General features: G+C 44.5%; 1 protein-coding gene across 2 annotated transcripts in view; it reads right to left on the bottom strand.

Annotated features, from left to right (window-relative positions):
• Positions 1-23,366, bottom strand: part of tenm1 (teneurin transmembrane protein 1) — a 191,096-nt gene extending 167,730 nt beyond the window's left edge. The window contains exons 1-3 of one of the 2 annotated variants that reach the window (XM_040015589.1): positions 22,858-23,366; positions 6,844-7,116; positions 2,864-3,193 (exon numbers count right to left, since the gene is read on the bottom strand). In XM_040015589.1, the coding sequence (XP_039871523.1) occupies positions 2,864-3,193; positions 6,844-7,060 (547 nt within the window). In that variant the 5' untranslated portion in view covers positions 7,061-7,116; positions 22,858-23,366. The remainder of the gene's footprint in view (positions 1-2,863; positions 3,194-6,843; positions 7,117-22,857) is intronic. The other variant, XM_040015590.1, reaches the window with a different exon arrangement.
• Between the last annotated feature and the right edge of the window lie 810 nt (positions 23,367-24,176).

Raw genomic sequence — 24,176 nt, forward strand, 5'->3', positions numbered from 1 at the left:
CATCACCAAAGCCAAAGATTTGTTTTGTGCACATTTATGCATGCAGCACAACAGGGATGGCATTTTAAATTATTCATATATACACCTAAAAACATAACCAATCAAATGGATTTCTTAGCTTTGCTACACTTACACGAGCTGTCACACTCAGACTTACACAGTTTACAAGCTCAAGTCAAAAGATTTATTGCATGCTGGCCACCCGAGGCCTGAACTCCTTCAGTCAGTTTTACTGTCCAATCCATTTATTCTGCAACACAACTATCGTCTTTCTGATGATTTGTTATCATGTTTTCTCACTAACCTGTAGTTGGTACACCTTCAGGTCACTCACTCCGGAGCATTCCCAGCCAGCTCCTTTTGGGATGAACTACTTTAGAATCAGTGTTCACTACCACTCCAGGTTTCCAAGTCTTATGTAATGCTTTCCCAGATAAAAGTATACTGCAGCCCATAATTTTAGACTGACACCTGGTTGTCCACATACTTTTGTCCATGTATTGTAAGTGGTGTACGTGTGTGTGCATCTCCCAGTAGTGAACTCCAGCTGAACTACACTTTCTTTCTACTGCCAATCTCCTCTGTTCTTGCGATGAACTGTCGTCAATTCGGGGTGTTGATGCTTTCCTGAGTTTGTCAGCAGGTCTGACTGGCGCTCGAAAATGCCTGCAGCCTTCCTCAAGGGAGGTGTCACAGTTGGACACACACACCCCACCACACAGCCTCCCACACACACACACGCAAACATGAAAGAGAATAAAGACAGACATCTGTACAAATGTGGCTTCACACACAAGCTGAATCTCCTTTTCTTTTACTCTTTCTTAATCTGTCGAGCCCTCTCTCTATTTTCTCACACCTATACACACACACACACACACACACACACACACACACACACACACACACACACACGGGGACTAAATTGACTTGTCAGCTTCAATCAGACCAGGAACAAAAGGATTCCTGCCAGTTTGAAGCTGACATCATTAATAGGTTTGGGGGGGGTGAGCTCTGAAGACAAAGGGAGTGCAAGGTCGGGCCGACTTAAAATGCACTTTCATTTTGGCAGGGACGTTAGCTTTTAGATTTCAGCCCCTTCACGCCAACATCTTTTTGCGAGTGCCTCTAACTTTCATTATCGCCCGGGAACAGAGGGGCGTGTGAGACTTTGTTGTGCTGATGGAGAGAAATGTGACATCCATAATACATTTCCTATTAGAGGATGCCACGCATGGACACACCTGGCCATGTCTCAGAGAGAGATGGACAGGAAGAGGATAAGAATAAATGGGCTGCTGCCGGTGGTGGAGAGGGAATAAGGTTGCAGAGTAAAAAGGATACGGACGCAGCAGAGGAGCATAGGTGTGAGTGAAAAGGGGGGAGAGCGTGTTCTTGAGAAAAGTTTGGAGAGACAGCCACAGGACATGCATTACATCATCATGTGACACATGAAATCCACACATAAACCGGCTTTCCTGGCGCACTGTAGCAGCAAAGCCCAACACTTTGAACATTTTAATCCTCCCCTCTTACGTCTGTGACTTCATCCATCCTTATTCCCTGCTGTCTGCTGCATTCAAAGCTGCCTCCACCTTTTTTTTTTTTTTTGCAGTTTTAATTCTGACCCCGGATAAAGACAGAGTCCCTCATCTGAAATGGTAATATCTTTGGACCATATGCACGCAGCCATCACAAATTGATTACTGTGTACTGCTGCAAGCATTCCCACTCTCTCTCACCCTCATTTTCAGTGACGCTGACTTCCTGTCCAGTGCACCAGCTATTCCCAAGCATCCCAAAACCTTTCTAGCTCCTTTTTCGCTCTCTCCTCTGTCTTCCCAGTCTTTCACCATCTTTGTCTAGCACTCACTTGAAACTAGCGTCTCCTTCACCTGTTTTACCCTCAACCACTCATTCCCTTTTATTCTCATTCTAATTATACCATTACATTACCATTTCTATTCTCTCATTTGCATTTTTTGCTTGCCCCTTCTCCTTCTCCCCTCTCTCTTTTTCTCCATCACCCTTCCTTTTCTCAGCCACTGAATACGTTCCACCTTTTTTGCGGCACATAAACAGACAGTGCCCTTGGGGACGGGTTGGAGAGCTCTGTCTTTGTTTGCGTGCACCTCTAACTAACTCTCCATCTGCAGGGAGCCCAGCCAAGCCCAGCAGCGCAAGACAGATAGCTGGCACCATCCCAGGCTCTTCTCTAGTTGGCCCAATATCTTCACCCCCTCCCCACCTCGCCTGCCTCTCAACTTCTCCTTCCTTCTAGGCTAGAGTCTTCCCACAGAGGCGGTTGTCAGATGCCCTCAGGCAGCCATTCAGGCACTGTAGACATGGGACCGCTACAATTCCTTTAATCCAAAATCTCCAATCCTTTTTCCAACTCATATTCTGTGGATGTTCATCACTGGACTTTCCTTGACTCAGAGTCAACCCCAGCTTCACCTTCAATAAGAGCTCACTTCAGAGACTAAATAACCAATAGTACATTTACTCTATTTAGTCACATCAAATAGCCTTCAAAGAAAGAGGAACTTAAGCATTAGCTTTAGTTCAAATACTGAGAGTTTCAATCACGCAATTGCCCAGGGGTGTAACTTAAATCTCAAAAAAAAAGAAGAATGTTAGGTGTTGTTTTTCTTTTTGCGTTTATTTTGCGCCTCTTTTCTATAATGAGGCTATAAGTGTAGGATGTGAAACACCATCTCACTTCACCACATGCTGCATTCTCCTTGCTTGTTGAAAAGAAAATCATCAAAGGTGTGCTACTAAATTATCTGCCAAGCCGATCTCCACTGCTGATGGACAATCCCATTAACGAGTAAGAAGAGAGGTTTTTTTCCTCACTCACCATTGTCAGGCTCAGACTTCCTGTCGTGCTCGGTGTCAGTTAGAGAGAGGGCGGAGTTGGCGCGGCTCGTGAGGCAGGAGCTCTGCTCAGACTTGAGGCCGCGCATCCACATGTGCTGCAGGCCGTGAGCGGGAGATGGGTCCACCTCCGGCTCCGTGTCCACGTCCGAACCCACACCAAGGGAGTAGCTGTGGCTGTGGACGTGCCCGGTCGGTCCAGAGCACAACACTTCCTCTTCCTCCTCCTGATGCTGCTGATGCTGCTGCTGCTGCTGTTGGTGGATGTGAAAGTCTGGGCTCCTCAACTGCCCGGCCTTACAGAAGTCTAAATCTAGAGGGAGGGAGGGGAGACATGCAAAATGAGCTCGCACAGCCAAAGAACTGCAAAGCCTCTAATACTGGCGTGTGTTTTTTATTTGCTTCAGCGACTAAGCTGACCAGGTGTTTGCTAAAGACAGGCATTTACAAGCCAAACAGCGAACACCTCCCAAATTATTCCAACAGGCAGGCTGTTATTTGAGCAAGCATTTATTAAAAGTTTTTTTTCTTCTTCTTCTTTTTTAGCAGAGGTCCAAATCAAAATGCCAGCCTCAATTTTTCTTAACCATTTGCAGTGAGGCTATATCCTGTTCGGGCTGCCTGATGTGTGTTATTGAGCTCGAGATGTATTGAACTGCTGCTCAAACAGAGCACTGATCTCATCTATATTCTCCTTGGTGGGGTGAAGAGATCAGATAAAGATCAAACCTTATTAATATTGACTCAGACTGAGGGAAAAATTGAGCCTCATATGCTTTCAGGTATTAGAACGCCCTCCAATCCCGAGCATCAACCTGTTATCTGAGAACATCAGATATACTGTGTTAGTCCTCTGGTTACACTTCAATTCAATTCAATTCAATTGAGTGCTACTTTTTTTTTTCCTGTAGAGGCAGTTGAGTAAATTTTCTTTCTCACCACATGAGTTTTCTGTTTAGAATGTATAAGTGGAAGTGAAGGAACTGATGTAATTGTGAAGAAATGAGGGCATCAATTGAAATCCATACAGATAGCAGCCTGGTACCACAGGCCCCTCTGAGAACACAGGAAAGAAACACTTCCCTTCCTTCTCACTTAGCGCAGCTAATACGCGTGTTAGGTCAGGTCCTCTGAACATGAACCGCAGCGTTTCAATAAAAGCCGCAGTCCTGTTGACCACTTCATTGACCAGCGATGTGTCCTGCTGTGCCTGTTTGATGGGGTCAAGACCAAGTCTGGCTCACATACTGTTCTGCTGGAATTAAAGCAGCCAAAGATTGGTCACCACTCCACACTACTGTTTAGCTCAAATTGGCTGCAAGAGGGCAATTTGGAAGCAAATTGGCCATTTCCCAGTAGCAACAAACACGGATTGACTGCAAACTGAAAAGTTGTCTAACCGCTTTGTTTTGAAACGTATTTATGATAAAACAAGAGGCCGGGGGTGGAACTGATTAGAGCGACAATATTTTTCTTTGAAGAACTTCCCATTTCCTGCCATTACAGTCACCCGCTCAGACCTCCGGACTATTTATGTGACTGTTTTATATTACTGTGCTTTCTTCCAATCTCGTAAGTACCTGTCATGAGCAAAAATCATTATTTGCCAAGCAGTCTGGGTAAAAACAATCACAAGAAAGTAGGCTGAATATAATGTAAAAAATCCCTGAATTGGATCCCAAATTTTAGCTTTGTGTTTCTTTCTCTGTTTGAGTTAAGAGCTTACACATTTATAAAAGTATTTCTAACTCTTTCAATCAAATATGTAATTAAACTTGGGGTCATATATAGAGTCCACGTTGGGACTGTAGCACTGTTGCCTCACAGAAAGAAGGTCCTGAGTTTGACTCCGCCGTGTGGCCGGAGTCTTTCTGTGTGGACTTTGCATGTTCTCCCCGTGTTTGCGTGGGTTCTCTCCGGGTTCTCCGGCTTCCTCCCGCAGTCCAAAGACGTGCATTTATTGGGGTTAGGTTAATTGAGGATTCTAAACGGCCACTCGCTTTTTAAAATCTATTCTTAATTACAGATTAGGTTTGATTAACTAACTGAAGTCTCTCTAAAAGGAGAGAAACTCCGAGAACCCCTCTGAGACACTTTTAATTGTTATTGTGCACGCTTAGCAATAATCTTTGTAAACCTAATGAACTCGGGGCACGTACACTGCCCCTCTGTGTGATCGGCTGGGATCATGCGCAGCGCTTTTATTTATTTGTTTATTTTTTTGCTCTTTTTAGTATAAGAGTTGGCAGGAGCCTTGTATGTTTATGTATATGTATGTTAATAACAGAGCAGTTTACAGAGAACTTCTGGTTTTGTCTATTTGGTGTCATCAGAAGGTATTTTGCAAGAATGTGAAATGAATTAGTTGGAAAAAGGTTCATAAATAATCAGATTCTTACTTAATTCAAATATTTAAACTGTGATGCATTTCTGGCTTTCTAAACAGCATGCTGAAAAAGCACGAATTAATTAGCATCCATTAGTAGAGGAAAAAAATGTAATTATTTTGGTCATTCGTTTTTCAGCTCTGTAAAATGGTCACGTCGCTGGGGACCTGGCTGTCTATCTGGCCATCTATCAACAGTATCTGTCCAAAGTAAACAGGCTTAGCACAGACAGGTGCAGCGCAGAAAGGAGGTGATGTGGGATTAAATGGAAAGAGAGAGGAATTTGTAATATTAGTGGATAGTGAAACACGTGGGAAAAAGAAAAGGAAGGATAGGAACCGGAAGGAACGGGAGGAGAGGGCAAGATGGGGAGGCTTAAAAGATGAAGGAAAATATGAAGAACATGGGTGGGGAATTAAATGAGAAACGAATTGGCTGATCTTTGTCACGAACACCGTAATCCATTAAAAATGTCACTGGAGGCAATGTCCCCCCTTAACAGTTGGTTACTTTGGTAGGGTATACTATATATAACTCTGTGGCCCAAAGATGAACAGATGTGCTTTGCAGAACCGGCTGCCATTGACATTTGAAAGGCTGCTTTGGGGGGGTCTCGTGCACCTTACCATATGACACTGATGGCAGGGGATGTTGTTTGTTATGGAAACAGAAAGGCGAGTAACTGCTGAAAAAGGCAAGTGCTCTTTTGACACCGCAGTGTCGTGGAATATATCGAGGCAGCATCATTATGACTAATGGCCATTGACAGGTTGCCGTATGGGCAAACAGGATGACAAAATCCATAGCAGGTGGCATTCAAACCATGAAATCCCTGGAGCGGGCCGCTTGTCAGGAGTTGTAACCGTTATGAATGGCTAATGTCGCTTGTTAGCATGGTGGGTAGGTCTTGCAGAGGAGCACAAGGTTGAGGTAGTGGAAAGAGTATCTATTGATCACCATGAACCCTGCACAGTGGCGTGCTCCCGATGAGGCACTGCTTCTCTTTTAACACCACACATGACCTGCATAAAGGCCATCCATCACAGCGCATGCTGGCCCATTTCTCCTCCTGTCACCAACAGGGAAGACATTTTTCGGTGTGTACGTGTCGGGGTGTGTGCACGTGCGTATATGCAAGCGTGTGTGCATGTATGCGTGCCTCTGTCTGCCCGTGTCAGTATCTGTGTGTGTGTGTGTAATGAAGGGTGGTGTTCCACCCCAGGTGAGGCCAGAGAGGTTTGGGGTTGACCTAGTTTAGCTGTGGGAGAGAAATATCACCTCCGTGGAGAAGAGGTAATTGGCTGCCTCCGACTGTCCTTCTGGCTCATTGTGGACTGTAATAGGTAATTCACAGAGGTCTTTTTAAAGACCTCTGTGTGTGTGTGTGTGTGTGTGTGTGTGTGTGTGTGTGTGTGTGTGTGTGTGTGTGTGTGTGTGTGTGTGTGTCTGCCTATCTTTTGGTGCCAGTATCCATTTGAGTACACATACAGTATCTTTGCAACCGCGGACGTATATTTCAAGGTAACTATATCCAGCCTAAGCATGCCCTGATAGCATGATAAGCGTGACCTTGTACCTTGTTGGGGTTGGCTGTAGTTGCTCTGCCTTTCCCGATGTGAACCGAGGGTGAGGCGAAGCTCGTGTGTGTAGTCAGGCAGGGTCTCGCGTGATGTGTAGGAGCGGTGATGGGTGCGCCCATCCTCACTCTCGTCGGATGAGCTGGTGTAGGACATCTCCATTTCATGGCGCCCCTTAGACAACGGCTGGTAGGGTTTGCTGTCCATCTCCTCCATGGCTCGCAGGGCTCCACTTTAGTCACTCAGCACAGCCACAGCACAGAGCACAGAGTCTGGAAGAAGACGAGGCGGGTGAGACGCAGGGCAATGGGGTAGAAACAGCGAGGAAGGGAAAAGGGCAGCAGGGAGAAAGAAGAATGGGCCAGCGGTGGAAAATGAAAGGAAACAGGGGATAAAACGGACAGGGGCAGAGGAGAAAAATAGCGCAAAAGTCTATTATTGAACACAGTGGAACAGTATTGCAACATCTGCTCATTCCAATTACAGCAGACATTCATAAACAGCATTTGGCTTCTTTCATATTTCACACCAAAGGTTGCTCCAAATCAATACGCTCAGAAGGGACCGCGATGGTAGCCATTATGTCCACACGTGTTTGAAAAAAAATTGGCCCAAATAAAGCAAAGCTTAGTGTTCTGTCAGTTGCGGTTTCTATTTTTCCTCTCGCTACTTTAAGCTTTATCTCTCTTTTACAGACGAGCATTGACAAGCTACGAATAAATCTACAAATTTGTCGCTGAGAGCCGTGTCTCTCACTCTCATTAAACGCTGTGACTCACCAGATTCTGAAGTAATGATGAAATGCTATTAGAAGCCAGTCTTTACAGTGTCATTGCCCTCCCGAATGGAGTAATGATAAATCAGCTCTTTTGGCTCTATTCAGCTCCGATTCTCTTGTTCTTCTTTCAACCACATCAAAATCTGCTTCCGATAACGTCCATCGCTATATACTTATACCGCCAAACTAATGATTGATTGGGACGACGATTAGAGCACAGAAGAAGTGATTAGAAAATACTTCATTCATATTAGTTCTCTTTCATCGTGCCCTGCTCGAGGCCTTTCCAGCCTATTTCCTGCAGTTATAAAGCTTCTAAATGGAGCTTGAGAGGGTCATTGCTCATAGAGACAAAGTGCTATGGTATTGACCTCTTCAGGGAGTCCTGTAGTCCATATATCAAAGCCATTAGAGCGTGCCTGCTCAATACCTCAGAGATCTGCGGCATAGGGTGATCACCACCCGCCTGATACAAGTTTACAGCTGACCTTTCTACCACTGCAGTAACGCTTTTATTCCACCTGAAAGCCTCCCTAGCCTGGCCTTGCACTCACCCTCCTCATCCCCTCCACGCATGCACACACACACACATGCAGACCACCCACTGACCTCTGACAGCAAACACTCAAAAAATGGGCCAAGTCACTCGCGCATTCATCTTGCACACACCCCCACCCTAAAAGCTCACCACTAGCCTTTGCTTGCATCCATCTTTCCCCCTTTAAGCACAACAGGGCCTTTTAAAGTGCACAAGAGCATTTTCTGTGCAATTATCTCACTTCTCAGTCCGTACAGTAGCGTACAGTAAGCTTCTCCGGACTCACTCGCACGCACGCATGCTTGTGGTTCTCTCTGCAATCACGATGCCTTTCGTTTTGATTGGCAGAAGTTATTGCAAGGAATCAAAGCCCGCTATTATCTCAGCTGCCCTGTCAGAACGGGATTGACTGGTGTCACCTTCTCTCTGGTACGGTGAGGAGCGAGTATACATTACCCTGTGAGCTCTGAGCTTGCTTCAGGCACTGACTGCTGTCTGTCTCTACAGAGGCTCTCTGTCCCGTTTTATGTCTGTCTTACATTTACACAGAAAAATGAAAGACTGCAACGCGGCACAAAGGGGCATCATCTTGTTCCTCCGCCGCGCGTTTGAACTCGCACAGACGGTGTAGCGAACATTGCTCTTAATAAATGTAGTTGCGCTTGTATGTGACATGTATAATTCCCTCTTTCTTGTACCGGTCCACCTCTGCTTTCCCTCCTCCCCGCTCTTCCCCTGCCTCGCACGCTCTCCGCCCTCCACCTCGTCCTTCGAGGCTCCTGCGTTTAGAGAAGTAAGCCTGCTGGCGGGGGTTATTCCTGCTAATTCTAGCCCACAGTAGGGTGCCCATTAGGGGGGTTGATTCTCGGTTTTGATGTTGAAACCTGGAGATTGTTTCCTAGAGCCAAGCTTGCTTCAAACAAGATACAGGGGCGTTCTCTAGGACAAGTCAGCATGTGCCACCTGAGCTCAACACCAGGCGAGATTCACAGCTGAGGAATAACCACCTTGGGGCAGAGTGGGCACATTGGCTCAGCTACTGGCAACTCTTCCAAGAGAAAAAGCACAATTGCTCTGAAAAGGTCCAAAGATGTTGTTATAATTAACTCCGTGCTAGAGTAAATTTTTAATATAGGATTCTTTCAGACCATCCTTACAAGGTTTGTATCATCTCTCATCATTTATTTATACACTTGTAGAACACGGGACTACACGGTGCATTTGTTAAGCTAAGTGCTTCATTGTATCACCATACTGCCAGTTACTAAAAATGATCATAGTCTGATTGCAAATGCAAAGACAGACTGACTGGTAGACTGTAAAAAAACGTATAAGCTATAAGATATGTGTCACAAATCGATTATGGGTGAATATTTTTATGCACTGACAATGTGCATATCGCTCGAATCTCTTATTATTCGGTGAATAGCATAATAAACTTGTTTCTGCTATGAATGGAAAGCAGTGATAAAATAGAAATAGAAAATCTATTCTCACTTGTTAGATAGACACAAACAATATGGGAAACATATGGGCTGTTGCTAAGGTGATCAAGCAGCCTGCATCTTAGGAGGAGGAGCTATGTATTTAGTATAACTTTGAATTTAGTTTTAGCTGTTCTGGCAGCCAGAAATATCTTATTTTTGCATTCTTCATGGTTGTTAATGTTTTCATCGGTAAGGAGATTATAGGCCTTGACCCTGGAGGTACATTATCACTATCTGTTTGAAATGAACACTGTGCTTTTTCAGTGTGTCAAAAGCAGCCACAATCACTGTCTTTATTTCACAAACAGCAACCCTGGAGGCTGAAAAAGGAAGCCAAAGTAGAGATGCCAAAATTCACAGTTCACTTGAAGCAGGCTCCAAAAGTGAGTCAATCTTCGTAGTCTTCAATGTTAAAAATGCTGAACCTTAAAGAGGAAATTATTGGGATTACAGTCTGGAACAAAAATCTTTTTTTTTTGTTCCCATCGATACTTTTTTTGAATCACTGCAGCTATCAAGGATTATGTTTTCTTTTCTTTTTTTTATTAGGTTTTAAAGTTAGGGGCGTGGCCTCTTTGACAGACATCTGGATGCTTCGTGTGGTACAGCTCATCCATAAACTTTGTGTTCCAGTTTTGATAGGTACAAGTATTTTATATGTGTTTTACTTAGCACTGATGGTATAATTTGTATAATTATGGTCAATCAAGATTGCACCAGCTATGTTGGAGACTTCACGTTAGGTATGTTGTTGACTACTACCATCTTTTATACCAGGGGTCAGCAATCTTTAACACCCAAAGAGCCATTTGGACGCGATTTCCACGCAAAAGAAAACACTGGGAGCCGCAAATACTTTTTGACATCTAAAATGAAGATAACACTGTATATATTGTTTTTTTTACCTTTATGCTTTGTGTGAACAACGAAGGTGTGTTGCTTAAATCCATGAAGTGCTACAGAGAAAATTACATTTTATTTATGTAATTAACACATTTTGAACTCTTAAAGAAATATAACAAAAGGAAAGACACCCAGCTGAACTAAAATGATCCATATAGCAAACAAAAACTGTTGAGAGCCGCCAGCCTTATATCGCCTTTGGGTTTTTGGAGCCTTGACCCCAAAATAATTGGGGGAAAAAAAGCACTGAATGTGTATATATGTATTTTACCTAGTTAATGTGTGTGGCGGGGCGTGGTCTGCAGAGCCGCTGCAGGGGAGGCGGACGCACCTGAGCGGCACCCGCAATCGCGCCTCGCCGCCTTAACGTCTGTGCTCTCTATGCTGTTGTGTTGGTGTGTGTCGGGCTGTGAGCTTTAACACCGGCTGTATGCGTACAGCAACCGTGTGTGAAAAGTGGTCAATAGAGAGATGCTGAAAAGCATGTTCATGCAAACATCGTCAGGCCTGCCGTGATATGTTTACAATGGGACTTCTGCTCCTGAACCTCTGCGCACAGCGTCTGCAAATCGGGGCTGTACGAAGTCACTTTCATCTTTACGCAGGACTGTAAGCTGTCGTCTGTGAGGCGTGAGCGGTGTTTGTTTTTAACATAGTTCACGTTGGAGCTGCTGACATAATGTGGATCCGAAGATCCAGAATTGTCTTACCTGGGGTTGAAAGTCTCAATAAATGCATGGCGTTTCGGCGGGTACACTGGCTTCCGCAAGTGTGACGCTTATTTTGAGCGATCAAGAAAATTATAGAATATAATTTTATATTTATATTTCAATATCACAATAATCTTCCAATTTAGAACTACAAAGTTAAAAAAGAACTAACATAAATAAAATACACTTCAGCTAATTACTTAAAAATAATAATTTATTTTCCCAAACCAGGCGGAGCCACACTAAAAGGACTAAAGAGCCGCATGCGGCTCCGGAGCCGCAGGTTGCCGACCCCTGTTTTATACAGTCTACTTGATTGTAGAACAAAATATACTGCTTAAAAATGTAAAGAACACCTTTTAATCAGAGTGGAGCATCAAGTTGATTAAACTTCTGGGACATTGATCAGTTAAGTAGCAGAGAGGGTTGTTAATCAGTTTCAGCGGCTTTGGTGTCAATGAATTTAACAACAGGTGCACTAAAGGAGCGACAAGGAAACAACCAGCTAAACAGGAATGGTTTTACAGGTGGAGGACACTGACATTTTTTTTATCCTAATCTTTTCGGTTTTTTCACTAGTTTTGATAGTGTTAGTGTCAGTGTCACTACTGGTAACATGAGGTGATATCTGGACCCTATAAAGGTTGCAAAGATAGTCCAATTCCTCCAGGGTGGCACAGTCTCATGAGCCTGGAGGAGATTCCAGGAAACAGACAGTTACTATAGGAGAGCTGGACTGGGCCGTAGAGGGTCCTTTACCCATCAGCAGGACTGGTATCTGCTCCTTTGTGCAACGAGGAGTAGGATGAGCGCTGCCGACTACAAAATGATCTCCAGCAGATCACTGGTGTGAATGTCTCTGACCAGGCAATCTGACACAGACTTCATGAGAGTGGCTTGAGGAACTCGTCCTCTTGTGGGCCCTGTGCTCACTCTCTAGTGCTGTGGAGCCTGACTGGCATTAGCCATAGAATACCAAAATTGGCAGGTCCACCACTGGCACCACAGATGAGAACAGGTTCACCCTGAGGACATGTGACAGATATGACAGGATCTGGAGAAGCCTTGGAGAATTTTATACTGCCTGTAACATCGTTCGGGATAACTGGTTTGGTGGTCGGTGAAGGTCTGGAGAGGCATATCCATGGTGGGACACGCAGACCTCTACAGGCTAGTCAATGACATCATGAGTGCCATTAAGTATCATGATGAAATCCTTGGACTCATTATCACACCCTACGTCAGTCCAATGGGTCCTGGGTTCACCCTGGTGGATGACAGTGCTCTGCCTCATGTGGTGAGAGTCTGGAGGCAATTCCTGAAGGATGAAGGAAATGATCAAAATGATCTAGCCCCCATGCTCGCCTGAGCAAATCCAGTAGAACCCTTCTGGGAAATTTTGTTTTGGTCCATGGATGCTGCCAGGTTGCACTTCAAACTGTCCAGAAGCTCAGTGAGGCTCTGGTCCAGATCTGGGAGGAGATCCCCCAGGACAACATCCACCATTTCATTAGGAGTTCTCACATTATCAAGGATGCATGTGAGAGCCAAACAAACTGCCGAGGACCATTTTGAGTTGTTACAATGAAATTTCAAGAAAATGGACTAGCCTTTCACTTTGATTTTGGGGGTTTCTCTGAATTCAGCCCTCTGTAGGTGGATAATTTTCATTTCCATCAAACAACGTGTCATCCTTTCATTCCTAACACATTACTCATCCATATCAGTATAGATATCCAGCACGACTTTTTCCCATTGAAATTTGACATTTTCAAAGTGCACCTATCATTTTTATTTGAGCAGCGTGGTACAAATCAGAGAATTCATAGGTAGCATCAGTGTTGATTCAGTATGTGGGGACTACATCCTCCTTATTTACCAAACTAATACAAAGTGACAACACTGAGTACAACACAAGCATCATGTTGCTTTGTTATCCCCTTCCAGTGCTTATCCACTGCCACTAGCCATTTTTTCTATTTCTTATCAATCCCTCTTACACACACACACACACACACACACACACACACACACACACACACACACACACACACACACACACACACACACACACACACAGTGACACGGGAGTGATAATCCATGGCTACACAAATGCAATAATATCTAATGGGACCCTTCACCCACTTGATCCTCCGTCCTATCTATCTATTTATTCAAACAGTGCAGCCATGGACAAAATCTGCTTAGAGAAGTGATCGAGGCTCACATACACAACTTGCTTTTAAACAGGATTTACGCTCCGAGTCTCCTCTGGAGGGGCGGGGTCCCTCAGATGTCCAACAGCAGCGACGATAACACAAACAGCACGGTTGAGATTGTCATGTGAAAAGGCAAGGACCATGAGGACAAGTCAAAACCGATTTTCGCTTCCCAATCTCAAATGAATGTGCTGAAGTCATGAAGCAAAAAGAAGAGAGAGCATGCAAAATGGAAAAAGAGAATGAGGCAGAGAGAGGATTGGGGCCAGGCAGAGGCAGTGAAATTGAGTTTCAAACTGGTAAATAAACAAGGAGGACGGGGAGAGCAGAGTGGCATCCAATATTATTATTGATACAGTATCGTTCCAGGATTACATGCAGAGAAGGCTCTTATTTTCATAACAGGCCGGAGACCCCATGTGAGTAGGAAGCTAGTTTCTTTGTTAGCTCTCGCCTTTATACGTTTCCTTGAAGCTTGTTTGCACAGAGACAAGCTAATTCTGCTCGCTAAACAGGCCCGGCGAGTCGCAGGAATGACGATGAGGAACCTTGAGAAAATATATTCATGCCACAGCATAGACTTATCGCCCCAGATGCTCCAAAGTGAAGTTATGACAATCCTGTCGCTGTTTGCAGGTTTTCATTTTGTCTACCATTACAATGGCTTAATCATCAGAAGCAATTGAGGCACAGTCTGTAGCTGCAAATGCAGATCCAGGCTACAGGTCCTACGGGAGTAAACAGTGAGCTGTCAGAGAGAGAGCGCTTCTCCTAAAGCGAGGGTGTATGTGTCTGTGTGTGTGTGTGTGTGTGCGCCTCCTGTGTGTGTTTGTGGCTGTTTGCATGGAGAGATGGGAGGAGGAGGTGTGTGTGTGCGTGTGGGGGGGATAGGGCTTAAAAAGCTATCTTCTCCATTCGTTAGCACCACCACGGTTCCTCAGGCATATGACAGGGACGACGATGACGAGCGGCCCTGAAGGACCCACAGGACCCTGTTATACCTAAACCACCCACAACACAACAAAAGAGTGCACCACCCACTGGGAGCCCTCGGCTCCTGCTGAGAGGAGGGAGGGAGGGATGAACGGCGAACAAGGATAAGGGGAGTGATGGATAGATAATAAGAGATGGAGAGATTTCACTATGAAAATGGGGAGCATTGAAGGATAGAGAGATTGCCAAGTGAGACATGGAGTGATAGAGGGTTTTAATTAGTGGATAAGGGCTAGCTATCTGTGGGCGGCAGCAGTACTCTTGTCACGTAGTTGTGCTTTCATAGCTGACCAAGCCTGAAATCTCTTGCTGCCGAATTTACCAGCAGAACACATACTGTAGCACACAAGCACACACACACACACACACATATAAATATATATAAATATATATATACATACGCATGCTCAGACACATAAACCTCAGCATACAGACTTTATTAGCTCCTGGGTTTGAAGATGAAACAGACACTGACAATCATCCACAGACGGACACACACACACACTCAGTGCCCTTGCGCCTACAAGTTCTTATAGCATTTCACGCTAGCTGACAAACAGCACACTTGAACACCCACATGCCACAGAGGCTCAACAGTCTTCACTGGCCTTCTCAGCAAAGGCAGCATTGTGCGAACCCCGCTTGCTGTTCCTGTGTTGTCGTCGCAGTGTCTTTCACCATTCAGCCTCCGGTTCACCGTACGCCCTCATTATTCCGCACACCGTATAACCCAAGGTTAATGCATCTGCTGCATGTGCAAAGCAAGTCGTATAGGTGACACGTGCAAATCTGCAAATCCTTGTTGTATTCCCACCCGTGTTAGAATGAGAGCATGACCAAGAAGCAGGAAATACAGTCTGCGTGCGTCCGCTCACGGAGCAGATCGGCCCTTGTCAGGAGCTGTCAGGAGCTGTCAGGACCAACCTGGGCCATTTGACTATTTATAGTGGACATGGCTCAAATCCCACATCAGCGCTTCATGCCTGAGCAGTGTGGAGAAATCCATAAGGTCCTACACTATTCATGCTCTCTGAATGTGGCCTAGAGCGAGGGAGTAGCTAAGCTTTAACTTTTCAAAGCTTTCTTTTATATCTTGACTACAGTTATGACTTTTTTCTTCCTTTCAGATCTCGACTAAGGTAGCCCATAGTCTTTTTTGTCTCCCCCACTGCTTCTTTCTATTCACGCTCCGCTCCTGCTCCTCTCTGATCTAAAGCCCTCTGCTGATTCCCTAGAAGGCCGGAGAGCAAACAAGAAAACACAAAATATGATGCAAGTATGCAACAGCACACATGTACTGTATTCACATCCACTTGAAGGGGCACACGGGGATTTGACCACAAATACGCACACACACGGAGCAAGAGACACCACCCAAAACCACTTAATCAATATTCCTGACAAGCAAAGCCTTATTCAACACATTTGATATTCCTCCTCTCTCGCAAGATAAATACATGTCACTGTCCTCCTCGGCGGACTAAAAGGCTGTTCGCACTAACTCGCTTTGCAAATAAAGCTTTACATCATGAGTGACAACCTCCTAAGCTCTCTGCATCAGCCACTGCTTGGAAAAAAGCCTCTTTCAATAATGCATTTGACCGCTAAAACCCTCCCAACACCCAAAGCCAAGCAAAGTGGCAGCATTAGGGATGCAAAATTAATTGATAAATCAATGCCATTGATTCCTGAAATTGGATTTGGTGACTTGCGATTTAGACAGTATTTCCTGTGCGTCCTCACTCATGAAGTTGTTGATTACGGAGAAATGAGTGAGTAAAGAGCATTAGTCCTCCAGAGGAGCAGCTGAAACGATGTACTAGTAGCTGTTGAGCAGCCCAGCAGATTGATTTCTGAATGCTAAGTGGGCTAATCTTCCGTCTGCGCTGTTACAATTTGATGCTTCTCAGCCTCTGAAAACCAAGGAGCGTGTAAGAGGAGATCTTTTTCTTTCTTTCTTTCTTTTTTTTTTGCGGCACTCCCAATGCAAAAGTCCAGAGGGCTGCTGCTGCTCCTCAGATCTCTTCTCAGCCCTCACCTTCACTCCGATTCTCCTGGCGGCTCAGAGACTGAGGCCACGGATGGCATTCAGCAGCCTCACACAGGAAAATACTTCTCAACAAAGAGAGGAGCAGCTATTCAAAGACCACGGGACTCAGTCGGGAACAAGCCGACGTTCTCGCAATGCTCTTTTGTGAGCTGACGAGACAGAAGCGATGGGCTGAATACATCCCACCTATACGTCTGTTCAATTTATATAAACATATAAATCCGCCTCAAGGTTATGGCAGACAGTCTGTTTAACCATGCTCTGCGACAGACATAAAAATTTCGAGCTTTCACCAAGAATGAATGCAGGATTGTTAGAAATGTGTATTCAGCCCTAAAGGCTATAATATATATGTGAGATGCACAGACAGGCCATGGTGAGATGTAACAGCGAAAGAGAAGAGTTGCAGATTTCCAGATAAACAAATCACATAAATTTGAAATCAATAGCACACATACTGTAAAATGTATTTACAGTTAGGAAGTGGCAGAGAGACATTTGAAGCACTTTTTCCTTCGATATCTCAAACCTCCGCCTTGCTTTTTCATTTATCCTGCATCTTATTTTCCACTGCAGTCCTTTTTCTTTCTCCTTCCTCAAAATTTGTTAGGCAAAATCTGCAGTGGGCACATTCCTCACCAATTTGCATTTCTCATTTTGGTTCCTGTCAAATGAATCACTGTGTCATCCGAGCACATTAACGAGAACAAAATAAGGATTTTTTCCCCCCAGACAATTCCTTTTTGAGACCAAGGTGGGGATGACACGCGAGAGCATCTGGTAAAATTTCAGATTTCGGGATTGTTACGTCCGGAAACGCGATGTACAAAGTCTGGTTCGCATGAAAAATGGCTGTGCAGCTCTGCCGTTCTCTGGTTTTCTTGGAGTACATATTGCCTTGTTTTTTTGGTCTTCCTTTTTTTCACATCACTTTGCTTTGTGCAGTTTGGCTTGACATCCTGGCTTGCAATCAGCGAAGAATATGTGTCTCTACAGACAGAAGTCAATTTGGTGCGATGATGCACGCGCTTGAAATACATCCCTGAGTTCACGGTGGATCAAGTCTCCTCCCTGAAATTAAACCTGAACAATGAAAACAATTCACCTCCTCGCAAGGCAGTGAAAAACACACCCAACCCAACCGTACTGTACCCTACTGTACATTGCATTGTGCAAAATGTGGCTTCCAGCAGAGATGCATCAAGCACCATTTTGGCGCTATTCATCTTTTCTATGAGTTAATAATTCATGATCATCTAGAAAGTAGAGCTATGAATATTACTGATGATACACATGAGGCTATTTACCAGTCAGCAGGAAATAGATGAACTCGTTTAGCGGAGAGATCTACAGTGTAATATCACTGTGTTTTATAGTGCTAAATAAATCATTTCATGGGCATGCAACAAAGCTACTGATGCAACTCATTCATATTGAGTTATTAATCACGGTCTTGAGGTGCAACTGTAGGTGTGTGACGTGCTGTTGAGCTTCATTGTGCGCTAATATGGAGCAGACGTGAAGGCAACTTAGTCTCCAGTTAGTAACTTGGCTAAACCATGGCTGTTTGCTTCACCCTCAAGGTGGATCGTGCGCAGTTTTTCGGCATATCTGACGCATCCAATTTCAGCCGGTACCCTCTCCTGATGGCTCCCGTGTCTGCAGGCGATAAGCTAGCCAGTGCCAGCTGCCCCTTTGTCCTCTGTGTGAACAAATGCAGGATATGATATAATTGGTTTAAACTTAATTATTTTGACACTAATTCCAAGATGTGGACCTGGAGGTGAAGGACAATTTATGTGGTAATAAATTGGGAAAGAAACAAAAATTGATTTTTCTTCTGCTAAAGTTGTCTGCTGACTGGATTAATAAAAGATTTTACAGTGGGATGTGTGTCCATGTAGAAGTGCTTTCTATGTGTGTCATTAGATACTGCATTGTCATTTTTTATGATAGTTCCAGTACAGCAATATCAGAAAATAAAATACTGTCACGAAAGAAAGAATTACACCGAAATAGCTCAGCGATTGACTGAAATAACATTTATCTGCTAGGGTTAAAAGTAATTACTCAAGCAAAAATATTCCATATTGTGAGGTTATGGCTCCTTCTAACATTAACTTATTGTTTTTGTATGTTTGCGCTTGGGGCTCTTGGGCTGACATTTAAAGGCATCACTACAAATTCTAAGAACCATTTTTTTTTTTTTTTAAAAAAGCAAGAAAATGTATTAATAAGCGATGAAAAAGATTGTCTGCTGTATCCCTGTGTGTAATATAATTCAACATAAATACGGAAATTAGGTCCTCAAACCTTAACGCGCATGTGTTAGGTTTGAAATTAAAAATATTCTGACAGCTTCTCTATCTCAAATTTCTGTCTAGGTGTGTGCCATCAGCGCTGGTCTTCACACACACACACACACACACACCTCTTGACAAATTAATCTCATATTTTAAAGAGAGGTAGAGTGGGCTTGACCAGCCAGCCTCTCGTGGTTCTGATCCTTCTGTGTGCAGACTAGAAATCTGAAAGGAGGGGGACCAGGATGAAAGTGGAGGAGTGTGAAGGGAGGCTGTGATTGCATTTTTGCCATACAAATCTCACATAACACCTGAGTAGTTATTGAACTGTACATAGTTCCTGACTGTTGCCCATAGCCCAATGGAAGACGACAAGAGAGAACAGAGGGCTGGAGATGCCAGTTGAGACTTAGCAGAGTACTTTAAAGAAGAGTGCCTCGGGCATATACTGTATCTATGCGTCTGTAGGTGTGTGTGTGTGTGTGCATGTGTGTGTAGCATTGGCAAAGAAGGTGATTTTGGTTACTATTTCTATCTGTTTCTCTGTTGCTGTCGGTCCAGGTTTTGGTTTAGACACACACACACTCACTAGTAAAAAAAATCTTCAAAGCTTAATATGTAACTACTGAATTCTTAATAATGGTCAGTTACTAGAAAAATAGAATACATGATACTTACTGAAGTAACATTTTGTGATATTTATCAATAAATGGCGACCAAATATCTAAGAGTTCAACTGTTTTGATGAATCTTGTTTTTATAATTAGCTGTTAATGAGTCTGCAAAGCCATCAACTGAACCATTTTCATATTTACTGCTTTTTTAACAGTAATCACTTTGGTACCAACCCTGCTTTCTTATTCCAAGTGCCTGAATTGTCAAGTCTAAATGATGGGCTCACTATGTGAGGTTTTTATAGGGTAATTTGGTAGCACTATATTGCTTTTGTATTTCCTTTTTTCAAAAAAAAGAAAAAAAAATCACAGGCTGGCAATTTCCTTGCTGCAGAGGCCAACCACAGGCGAATGAATAGAGGAAACGCTAATTAGCACTGCAGGATTTGTTAAACAATTCCTCTTGAGGATGGAGCAGCATTGCAGCAAGAAGGTAAATATTTGAAGTTGTACAGTGGTTACATCTCTAAGTGTCTACGCTGCGTATGTGTGTGTGTGTGTGTATATGTGTGTTTGTGTCTGCAAGTCTAGGGGTCTAGCACTCTGATTAGCTGGCTGGCGTGAGCGCTTTTACTTTGAAATTATCAGCCGGGTGGCGAACGCAAACGCATTTTATGCTTTTCCAGCAATTACATTCCTACTATATGATGGACATGCAGAGAGAGAGAGAGAGGAAGAAGAGGAGAGAGAGGGATAAAAACTCCCACCGGGCCACATTTTGCCTGGCTGCAGCACTGAGTGTTGTACTCTATATAATAAACAACCTCTGATGCATTTCACATTGTCCTCTCACTAATTCATGACCCCAATTTTATTAAGGAAAATGAGTTTTGTGGACAAACTTGTGGGTCAGAAGGGAAGAGTGTGAGCGATTCCATGGGAGAGGGGAGCATTACAGTGCCAGGGGCTACTGCATTCCTGGAATGAAAATTCATAAATAATGCAGAGCTGGATAACAAAAAGAACTCCCCCGCTGTCTCGCACAGCACTGCACTATCCAAAGGCCATGCAATATCACTCAAATCTCAGAAAAACACAAATTATTGGAAGTAAGCGAACAGTTTTTTTGTTTTGGTTTTTTTTTGTTAGTGGTTTCTTGACACAGGACAATGGGATCTGCTGACAGCCGAGGCAAAATGCCAGCATCCTAACAATCGGCACTCGGGGCCCAAATTGTCAGGAAGTTGCACTGAAATAATGATGTGACTCCAAGCCAAGGAACTAAGCAGCTATTTTGGATTTCCAAAACACCATATGCACCGCCCGCTTAAGAACAACAATTGTGAAAATTAAAAAGTGCAACAACTGAGGGAGATAATTAGCACAGCGACAACTGCTAACTGCTGCTGAGAGTGAAGCCGGAGAGTGTGTGTATGTGTGTGTGTGTACGTGTGTGTGTGCTAGCTCGAGTTTAAATGTACAATCTGGAATATCCGAGTGATTGAAGGGTAGTGTGGTGAGTTGGTTGACTGACAGGAAGGCCTTATCAGTGGTGTGTGCGCAGCATTTAATTGCTGAAGTGACATTTCAATTCAAAGGCCTGTCCTGTGGTTGTTAAGGTGTTGCCATTATGGGTGTGCCATTTAAAAAAAAAATGCACTTAATCACTGTTGATCATTGCGGAAGGACTGAAAGTCATCTGCATGTATGCGACTGACAAAAAGGCCGCCACCACGACGCGAAGCCAATCTACACCAGAGCACCAACCATCAACCTCTGCTGGTCCAGTGCATGCACATCATCTCCCTATGACTAATGTGACTAAAAGAGTGTGCGTCCATATGGTGAAGAAGAGAGCATGTGTGTATGTGTGTTATCAAGCCTCCTGTACAAGATGCACTCTATTAATCACATGGAGCTGAGACAAAGTGCCTGATTTTTATCATGACTATCAATAACGTGCAAGCCGAAGAAGAATAAAGCACAGCTACAGCTTCGTTGTGAGCAAAGCCAGCTAGGGCAGTGACACGGGAGGGTTACACCGTGTGACAAAAATCCCCACAGTTCAAAGCTTGCAGCAGAAGCCACACCGGGTTGGTTTGCTTTTGTTGTTTTCTTTTTTTTGAACACTCCAAAATAATAATGCAGGAATCAGGTATGCCAGATGGGTGAAACAGTCCAAACACTAATGCAGCTCTCTGAGAGATGTGTACAGTGGCTGTAGTGGGTGATGCATTAGATGCATGTATTAGAGATGCTGATGAATTATAGCTTATGATTAAAATGCTTTTGCCTCCCCTCAATCAAACAAAGCCAGATTTAATACCATCGGAAAAGATGTGGAATGCTTCTGAGAGTTCAAAGCTAATGGAATAATATATCTGGAGAATTCCTCAGAAATCTGCATTATTCATATATTTGTTTTCCTTATTTGTTGTTGTCTTATCTATGACTTATTTATTTATTTATTGGAAATGTGCCTTGAGTGGTTTACTCCAAGCAATTATTTATAATCTGCTGTGAAGGGGAGAAGTGAGGAGGTCTAATTTAAGTCTCTCAGAGCCTATCCATCTCGGTGCAATTTGCGCTGCCTTCACAATAATTATGATTTATCAAAATGCATTTGCCGCCTGTTAATTATTTACCCTCACACATTTTTAAACTGCGCCAACGTGGAAAATAGATATCACGCAGCTCAATAATTTAGGCCAGAAACTGCCTCACCAGCCATCCAGAAGGGCTAGGAGTTGACATGAGAGATGTAAAAATAACAGAGAAACACAGTGGGTCACGGTGCCTGTTGGACCTATACTGGTGGTAATGTCTAGCCCGGGCCCGGGTAGGCGCGTCAGAGAGATCTACACCCCCGGGATCTGATTGCTGATGGAGATAAAGCGGACGAGTCAGAAGTGGAGCAAAACACAACAACAAAAAAACCCCAACAACTCAAGGCTGTGAGTGTTCCGAAGCAAAACGGCTACGACACATACAAAGCTGGCAGCCTGCTGCTCCGCGCACTGTACTCGGATCGTCATCATTTAGACAGGTTGTCACACACACAGGCACAAAGTCTGCATCCCCACACTTCAAACGAGGTGCACTGGTTTTCATAAAAGCCCAACCACACACACGTACACAAACACACTCACATACACACGCACACACACACACGTTTGTATACTCTCCCCCTCTCTGCGTGTCTGCCTCACTCTGTCATATACGGCACACACACACGCGCACAGACACGCACAGGTCATAGCACTGCACGGCGCATCAGAACAGCTGATAATCACCATTCCCGTGAAACTCACGTTGTCTCGGCACCCGAGCCTCGTTTAGCCAAGCAGCACCGTAGCCCGATCTCCCTCCCCCGCTTAATGAGCCCACTAAAAAGGCCAGAACTGAACGTGCCGCTTACCTTCCCGACGTAAAGCCATCCCTTTAGTCCGTGCTATAAGCAGCCTGCAAAAGCCGAAGTGTGTGCTATCCCCCCTCCCCACCACCGGCAGAAATGTGACTTGAGCTCCGGTTAAAAAATGTGGACGAGACACCCTCTCTCCGCGGTCTGGTTTCGAGGCGGCGGTGCTGATGATGCTGATGATGCTCGCTCTGAAATGCCGACGGAGGACGACGAGACGATTTTGCGCGGGGAGGAAGGGATCTCCTCGCACGGGGCTGTGCGCGAGCCAGCTCCGCTGTGCGGTGTGACAGGGATCCCGGCGCGGTGCGTTTAGCCGCAGTTGAACCCGATGATGCTGTTGCTGGTGAGGCTCGGTGGTGCTATAACAGTATCCCTGGATCATACCACCGCACCGAGGAGAAGGGGGTGTGGCACAGACCGGCCATAGACACAAACACTTGCAGGCGTCAGGAGGTCGTCTGGATCACTAGTCAGACTCGTTCAGGTGGTGCCATATGGCTGCACACCGTGGTCCTGCGCTGGAATGCTGACTCATTAAGACGAGGAAAAGTTTCGCTTTTTCATCCGGTCCCACGGAGCAACAGGCCCGAGAGCTGCAGAGGTGCAATTTCACCCCCACCCCCCATAAAAAAAACCCTAATATAAAAATTATACAAAAAAGTATAAATAAAATAAACTCCATGTTGTTGCGAGGAACAACATGGACCAACAGAACAACATAGGACCCAAAGAAAGCCTTAATAATCAACAGCATTCACTTCAATTACTTTTAAGCAGAAGATGGAATATGGCATTAATTTATGGCTGCAGTGGGCCTGGTGTGTTATTACACCTGCACACCATCTCATAAGATGTGTTTTTCTTTGCTAAATTAGCCACCTAATGATTCTGACCTGTGCTCTATGTGCGATGCATTGGAGTGGGTATTTACAGCCAGCCTGCTACAAACAACTTGTGAATGACAGGGGTTCTAATGATGCAGTTTATTATTTCCCCAAAGCGCTGTACGCGCGGGGCTACAAACAACCATTTTGACAGCTGCTTCAGTCTACCCGCCTTTCAGCCTGTCTTGCTATATCCCCCCAACACAACACAGCAGTATGCATCTTTTATCAACAATAGGTTTTGGCACTTTTCGTCAGTTTCATCGGCCAGTCCGCTCTAAACAGTTCCGCCCCCCCTCCCCCTCCCCCCGAAAGGGAAGAGGTTATCCAAGAGGAGACCTCAGTGAGGGGAAAAGATCTCCAGGTCCTTGTCCGTTTGATGTTAACTGTGCCTGGCTGATGCAGAAATCACCAGTGTGTGTCAGTGTGCCA

The sequence above is a fragment of the Simochromis diagramma genome, unplaced genomic scaffold (genome assembly GCF_900408965.1).
Source record: "Simochromis diagramma unplaced genomic scaffold, fSimDia1.1 OVJJ01000685.1, whole genome shotgun sequence".
Taxonomy (NCBI): domain Eukaryota; kingdom Metazoa; phylum Chordata; class Actinopteri; order Cichliformes; family Cichlidae; genus Simochromis; species Simochromis diagramma.